General features: G+C 37.6%; 1 protein-coding gene across 1 annotated transcript; it reads right to left on the bottom strand.

Moving 5' to 3' along the window:
* LOC107644277 lies at positions 3,732–7,397 on the bottom strand. Its single transcript, XM_016348114.1, has 4 exons — positions 5,092–7,397; positions 4,694–5,005; positions 4,501–4,597; positions 3,732–4,400 (listed from the first exon to the last, which is right to left on the bottom strand). Exons 1-4 carry the CDS (start codon positions 7,395–7,397, stop codon positions 3,732–3,734), a joined length of 3,384 nt encoding a protein of 1,127 aa, XP_016203600.1.

The raw sequence follows: 8,284 nt of genomic DNA, 5'->3' as shown, positions 1-8,284 counted from the left end.
TTAAAGATTTTAATTAAAATGAAATTTGCATAAAAAAAAAAGAAAATAATAATAGATAATATTTGAAAAAAAAAAGTTCAAACTTTGACTAAAAGAAAAAATAATACGAAATAAAATTTTGGAATAACAATAGAACGTGTTCTGAATGTTAATTAAAGACGACGTTAGGATTTAACTTATAAAAAATTAGGAACCTCGATCTGTAAAATGTAAACAAAACTTAGAAAAGAATAAAGATTAAAGAGCGTCTTTATTTATAAAATTACAACAGCTTGGTCACATATTATATTACGTTAGAAGTATGAATGGGCAACCTTGCATCACTACAAGAAAACCGGCAGATAGCAGCGGTTATTTAGTAGCGGTTTTATTCAACTGCTGCTAAATACAATATGCCAGCAGTTTTTGTAGCGATTTTACGAGACGCCACCAAATGATCATATTTTGCAGCGGTTTTTCGATAACCGCTGCAAAATGTACCTGTTTTGTAGCGGTTGTTGTAGCGGTTTGCGGGAATGCTGCTAAATACTGTCATTTTTCAGCGGTTTTTCTGTAACCCCTGTTAAATGTCCAGTTGTTGGCTACATTGTTACTCGTTTTGCAGCGGTTTTTTTCCAACCGCTGCAATATTCTTTGGTACTTGAATTTTTTTTGTATAAACATTACTGCCTTCTTATAATTGTTCTAATCCTCGCTATTTTTTTAAATGAAAAAATAAGGTTCAAATACTGCAACTTAATTAATGCATTAAATAAATTTTCGATTTTGTGTTACATAAAAAATAATTCATTAATTAAAATATAGAGTAAATAGCCATTTCCGACCATAAAAGATTTAGACGCCGACAAAATTGACCATGGCTAATTTAAATAAGACTTATAACCATGAAAGATTAATTTCACATGACAAATCTAACCAATAGTTAAATTTAAAATTAATTCTATTAAAAATTCTATAAAATTTCTAAAATGCCCTTTTCTTTCATCTTCTCCGTCCAATATTTTACCAAAACCAAATTCATCAGGCCCTCCCTTCACCACTTTCAATCTCCTTCCCTCTCCACTCCCAGATCCCAATATTTTACCAAAACCAAATTCATCAGGCCCTCCCTTCACTACTCTCAATCTCCTTCTCTTTCCACTCTCAGATCGTCGTTGCCAGATTTTTCCTCGTTAGATCTACTCCTCGGCAGCGTCGTCGTCGTGACTATTGGGCTCTTCCTACTCTGCGCCACCGACAACTTCTAGCCACCAGCCTTGTCGTCGACTGCTTCTTCTCACCTCCATCGCATCTCGTCGCCACTTTGTCTATGCCAGCAGACAAATGGGGAATCAATAGCCACGACGCGATGATAAGAGTGGTCTAAGTCACGACATTTCGATGTGGCATTTCATCGAACAGTTTCCGTACAGTGGCAAAATTGCTGTAATATATATAACCCTTTCTGATGGAGTTCCAGGAAACCACATCCTTAGAGGATATCTTGCGAAAGAGGTCGAGCGCTACAGGAAGCATGTGGCGACAGGCATAGGCAAAAATCATGATGGTGGCAAGGGTCATGTGAGGGGAAGGGATTTGGTCGAAGAAGCCACGTGCCTCCTGCAAGGTTTTTGTGTTGAAGCAGTGAATGAGGACATGCTTGTATGAAGTGGTAGTACTTGCAATAGCTGAAAAGGGTCTCCCCATGATCCAATGATGGCGCTGGCGAATATGAATCTTAGATTGAACAATGATTAAAATTAGTGTGTAGGATTCATTGAAATTTTGTGTTACATGCTTTTCTGAGAGTGGGGAGGGAAGGAGATTGAGAATGGTGAAGGGAGGGCTTGATGAATTTGATTTTGGTAAAATATTGGGATGGAGAAGATGAAAGAAAAGGGTATTTTGGAAATTTTATAAATTTTTTAATGGAATTAATTTTAAATTTAACGATTGGTTAGATTTGTCAAGTGGAGTTAATCTTTCATTGTTACAAATCTTGTTTAAATTAGTCATGGTCAATTTTGTCGGCACTTAAATCTTTTATGGTCGAAAATGGCTATTTACTCTTAAAATAAACTTATACATGAATAACTAAAACCGAATTTACGAATCAGGTTTTCTCTTGTAGTATCAGCCATTTTGAGTTTGTATTTAACCATTACTGGTAACACAAAAATCAAGTGAACGTCCGATTTCATATACTCAAAACAAAGTTCAATGTAGCATAAAAATCAGAATTACTAAAGTAGACAAACAAGTTTTGAGTCAAAATTTCTCATCAACATCATATTGACCTGGCCAGAAATACTCTGTCAAAAAAGCGCTGCAGTGACGTGATAACGGATCTGATAAGTCATCTCCAAACCACGTCATCTTGTTCAGATCGAAACCCCTTTTTGCAGCATGTATGACATCTTCTCTGTGTTGGGTGTTTACAGTTTCATTGTCTTCTTCTGGAACCCTATTAAGCTCAACATCCCTGGAGATGTCATATCCACCGGAGGAGATAGCATCTAAATCGTCTTCTGAATCAGTGTCTGCTCCATCTAGAGTGTCAACAACTATTTCCCCCGAATATTCAACTGACACTGAATATATGAACATGCAACCAACAACATGTTAATCTACTTAAAAGATAATGATAACTTCCAAGTCATTCTAGTTATTAAGGAAAAAAATTTTGGAATTATGGAAAGAGGACTTTCAAAATTAACAAATACAAAAATAACTATTACCGTCTCCTTCGTCAGTAGTTTGGACAGATTTCTTAGAAAGAAGCTCTGTAATAGCACGTTCTATATACTTCAATTCCTCTTTGGAAGCAATCTCCAACTCAACACCATGCGAGTTATTACAGCGCATCTGCACCATGATATAATGTATAGTTGATGGTCTATTTTGAAAAGCATATTGTGTCTCTGTAATTCACTTTCTGTGCTAGAAATTTATTTCCAACCTTTAATTCAGCAAGTATGTCTGCAGATGTCCTACCAGCTACAAATGTCACAAAAACATAGCCAAATTTCTCCTCGTACCTTGATCCCTATTCATGAAGTTCCTACAGATTTTAGCATGAACGGAACAACTACTTCTGGTTAAATGTCATAAGCATATAGCGACTTAAAATACTTATTTTTCAAATAATGTTTAACTCAAGTGTTTAAGGATACGGCTAATGAACATACCTGCATAGTAGCTTCGTTCGCCGTTTTCAAGTATTCATTAGAACAAGAACGACCTGATAAAGCCTCCAACCAAGACCTAACATTCAACTTACGGGACCATATGTCTCTGGCAACCGTAATTGCATGTTCCAATGAAGAGAATGGAGAGGCCAAAGCCATTTTATTAGCGAATGTTGTGCTTGCACAGCATGATGAAAAATCCTCCGTTTTCATTTCTCCTGTTACAACACCATTTTATATTAAAATAATTTGTCAATGATAACAACATTGTTATTCAAGATAATTTACTCGATGTCATAATTTCCTTTATTGGAGGTTAAGAACAATAACAATGATGATGAGAACAACAAAGCCTTGACAACTAACTTTTAGAAGCAAAAATCGTTGGAAGAAAAAAGGAATTTGTGGCATTCATGAAAATCAACTTGAAATGAAAACTTAATTCAAATACGAAAACACAGATAGTAATGTAACCAGCAAACTGTGCACATCATAAACACTGTTAAACTTATCAAACACACATAGATACTCTGAAAATGCTGCACATGTTTTGCCATATTTTCACTATGGCACATAATCTATGTTATCGGAATCATCTGCTACTGGGTCTTCTATATCATCATCTCTTGTCAACTGTAAATCACTGATGTCACCTACTGCTGACATGTTCAACCCGGGCTGAGGAGAAAAAGCAGCTTCAACATCCTCATTCTCTCCTCCCATGTCATACAAGTCTCGTGGTTTTACATGAACCACTACACTCCATTCTTGATCTACTTCATCACGTACATAGTACACGAGCTGAGCTTCTGATGCCAATATGTACGGTTCATCCTCTTCTCGATCACCGGTGTGAATTGGACGAGCGAAATTAACGCTGATAAGGCCCAGATGGTCTTCTTTGATTCCTCTGCTCGTAGTTGTATCAGCCCAAATACATTTGAACAAAACCACTGTGAAATGGCAGCTGTAGTTCAGTTCGATTATGTCCACAATTTTTTCATAATATGGAACACTACCAACAGCCACTCTGTTGTCACGCATGCTGGCATAACTTCTTGTATTTGATGAGACATAAACTCCACTATTTTGTGTTTTTAGCCCGTCTTCCTTTGTGATGGTTCTAAATTTGTACCCATTGACGTTGTATGCCCCAAACCGTCTTGCCTGAAGCATGGGACCACATGCCAGCAACTTCATTTCTTGAGAATGTATAGTACTGTCCATTGGAACCTAGCACCATAAATTAGAGTTTGTTCGTATAAAAAAATTGGAATTTACAATATATAATTCTAGGGCACAAATAAGTTGGTCAGGTTAAATTTCTACGAACCTCACGCTTGAACCGGCGAGGAAATTCTGCATGCACAACACGGTCTATCTTAGATTGCGACCTTGTTTGATCCCGTAATTTTCGCTTGGTTTCTGACCTAAATTTACTTTACGACATAACAAGACTTTAGTCCAACGACTGAGTGTTTGAAATTGGTTATAATCGTGCTTAATGATTACATGTTCATACTTACTCAATAAATGGAGCGACGGCCTCGCAATTGACCAGCACATGACGATGTGCCTGATCTCTTTCCATTGGGGTCAGTACAAAATGTGATACAGCCCCTGAACCTTTTCCAATTTCAGGGAACATAGTACATCCTGTATTGTTTGTAGTATCAACAGGTCGATCGTCAACTCGCGCTGGTCGGTTGAGTCTAGTCTCAGTATTATCCAAATATCTGGAGCAGAATGTCAAAATCTCCTCGGATAAATATCCCTCCGCAATTGAACCTTCAGCTTGTGCCCTGTTACGCACGTATTGCTTTAATCGTCCCAAGTACCTTTTACATAAATACATCATAACGCTTAGGATATACTTAACGAAAATGGAAAAAGATGCATTAAATGCGTTTAGTAGCATGCTAACCTTTCTATTGGATACATCCACCGATAATGTACCGGGCCACCAAGTTTTAGTTCATCAACGAGGTGCACCGTAAGGTGAACCATGACAGTGAAGAAGGACGGAGGAAATATCATTTCCATCTGACACAGAGTTTGCACAACATGATTCTGAAGGTCACCAAGATTCATAGGATTTACAGCTTTTCCACAGAGTTCTCGAAAAAAGGAGGACAGATTCGCAATCACATTCGATACTGGAGGTGGCAGTGCATTCTTCACCAAAATTGGAAGTAATTGTTCCATTAGAATGTGGCAGTCGTGACTCTTCAACCCATACAACTTGCGCTGCCGGATGTCAACACAACGAGCAATATTGCTCGAGTAACCATCTGGAAAGACCACGTTCTGTAGAGTCTTCAGGAATACATCCTTTTGTGGATTTGACATTGTGAAGATTGCTGACGGATATTTACCACCTTCATCCGGCCACAATTCAGACCTTATGTCCATGCTTTGTAAATCTTTGCGAGCCTTAAGATTGTCCTTTGATTTGACGCTATCGTTTAAGATAGTGAAGACCAAATTATCACAAATGTTCTTCTCTATATGCATCACGTCAAGGTTATGACGCAGCATGTGATCCTTCCAATACGGGAGTTCAAAGAACACACTCCTCTTTTTCCAATACGAGTCATCTTGATCTGCATCTTCACCAATGCGTCTTCTTTTGGCTGTCAGAGTTGAGCTCTTCCCAAACGATACTTGCATGTTACACTGCTGCCTTAAGACATCTGCTCCAGAATACTTCTTTGGTGGATCTCTGCTTTCAACTTGTCCATCAAATCTAATCCGGTCTACTCTATATTTATGGCCCTGATTCAAGAAGCGGCGATGGCCCGTGTAACACCATTTTCGACTGAATGTTAGTCGCTGAGCCTTAGCATCCACGTTACACGTGGGACAAGCTAACCCACTATACGTGTTCCACCCAGATAAATTTCCCAACCCTGGAAAATCGCTAATAGTCCACATTAGTGCCGCACGCATCTTGAAAGTGATCCCCTTATTAGCATCATAAGTTTCAACGCCATCCCAGAGTTGCTTCAACTCATCCACTAGGGGCTCCAAATAAACATCGATGTCGTTACCCGGCATTTTAGGACCGGGAATTATCATAGACAGTATAAAAGATGACTGTTTCATGCATAGCCAGGGAGGAAGATTGTACGGAATTAGAATCACAGGCCAAATGGAATACGTGGTACTCATATTTCTGAAAGGATTAAAACCGTCACTTGCTAAAGCCAAGCGAACACTGCGAGCATCGTTAGAAAAAGAAGGATACTTTGCATCAAAGTCTTTCCATGCTTCAGCGTCCCTTGGATGCCTCAAGTACCCATCATTATTATCTGCCTCCTTATGCCATAACATGTCAGATGAAGTTTTGCTACACATGAATAACCGTTGCAGTCGTGGTATTAGAGGAAAGTAACGGAGAGTCTTCGCTGGGAGAGGCTTTCCGTTTTTCCTGACAGGTATTTTGAGTTTCGTAATGGAACCCTTTCGCGTCTTCTGCTTCCATCGTGAAGTCCCACACTGCTTGCATTTCGTCGCGCCCTCATCCTCACCCCGATACAACATGCAATCGTTAGGGCATGCATCTACCCTTTTGTACTCAATCCCCAACTTTCGGATAGTTTTCTTGGCTTCATACAAAGTGGACGGGAATTTGGCTTGCTCAAATGCATCCCGCAATAAGTCCAAAATCATCGACATAGCCTTGTCACTCACACCACACATACACTTAATGTGATAAAGCTTCACTAGGAAAGACAATTTTGAGTATTTCGAGCAGCCAGGATATAATTCCTCCGCACCATCCGCAAGAAGATCGACAAAATCCTGTGCCTCGCGACTTGGACCATCGTACAAGTATGGCAACTCTACATCATCGTCTTCTACATGATCTGATGTTGTGGTCTCCTCAATTTCAGGAGGCATTGTGACGTTAAATGCCTCGTGCACCATTTGAATATATGGATTCACTTCGGGTGTAGGTTTCTCAACTATTGGTGTGCAAGTAGAGCTCTCCCCAGCTGGTTTCTCACCATGACGCAACCACAAAGTATAGCCAGCGGGAAAGGGCTTTATCAACAGGTGGTCGTACGCATCCTCTCTTGTTTGCATAAATTGAAACCCACATTGAGGACATGGACACTTAATCATGTTATCCGACGATGCATTCGCAAATGCAAAGTCTAGGAACATATTAAGTCCTCGTCTATATTCTATGCTATCTCGTGGCTTAAGAATCCATGTTTTGTCCATATCTATTGTACATCAATTATATGGTTTAATAATTAATGTGAAACAACTTTTTCAAAGCTAAAATAATGTTAAGTATCGTACTATATTCATTCCGCATGATATGGCATATACCGTTCTAAAAAACATAACATATAAAATAGAATATGTGTGCAACTACGAACATTAAAATTTATACTAAAATGTGCAGTAAAGGTAGAATATAAAACTAATATAATGCAAAAGATACACAACATAAATACAGCTATAATATGACGATAACATTTATGCCAATTACTGTTTGGCAAAAAATAACAAGAAGAATTTTTATATATAATAGTCATTCATATAAGTTCATTCATGGAGTACCTTACGAAAATTATTTGTACGTAACGCACTCCTCCTATAAGCCTTTTTATAATAGGGAATTCAAAATATCTTTACTCTTAATTGTATTCAAAGTTTATTTTCATGTTTTATTATAGGTATGTTAATGAAAAATTTATCTTGTATCAAATAATCAATTTCACTCTCAGTTTGCGTTGGTTAAAGAAAAAATAATATAAATATATCTTGTATCTTGTATGTATAAGCAGTGACGGACCCAGAAAATTTATGTTGGGGGCAAGAAAGATACATAGAGTCATACATGGTTACATTAAAAAAATGACTACTAGAAAAGGAAGTAAAAAAAAAAGGTTGAATCTAAGAAGGGGATTTAAGAAAATAAAAGAGTGATGATGGTGGGATTTGAGAACAAAAAAAAGACTAAATTTGATTAGGTTTATTAATAGTTAAAATGATAGAAAGATAGAGTGGATTTAAAATTTTAACTAATTGGGCTAAATTTATTATTAATGGGGTCAATTAAAATTTAAAATGAAAATATATTATATATGTATGTATTTAAA

Source organism: Arachis ipaensis, chromosome B01 (genome assembly GCF_000816755.2).
Source record: "Arachis ipaensis cultivar K30076 chromosome B01, Araip1.1, whole genome shotgun sequence".
NCBI classification, from domain to species: Eukaryota; Viridiplantae; Streptophyta; class Magnoliopsida; order Fabales; family Fabaceae; genus Arachis; species Arachis ipaensis.
Note: the sequence above shows the minus strand (reverse complement) of the source record. Positions and strands in the feature narration are given on the sequence as shown.

What these genes read in the sequence shown, in the direction of transcription:
- LOC107644277 (XM_016348114.1), bottom strand. Translation starts at nt 7,397, where the DNA reads ATGGACAAAACATGGATTCTTAAGCCACGAGATAGCATAGAATATAGA. An exon ending in GCCGTCGCTCCATTTATTGA is followed by an intron (nt 4,598 to 4,693) that starts GTAAGTATGAAC and finishes AAGTAAATTTAG; the next exon opens with GTCAGAAACCAAGCGAAAAT. An exon ending in CTCGCCGGTTCAAGCGTGAG is followed by an intron (nt 4,401 to 4,500) that starts GTTCGTAGAAAT and finishes TTATGGTGCTAG; the next exon opens with GTTCCAATGGACAGTACTAT.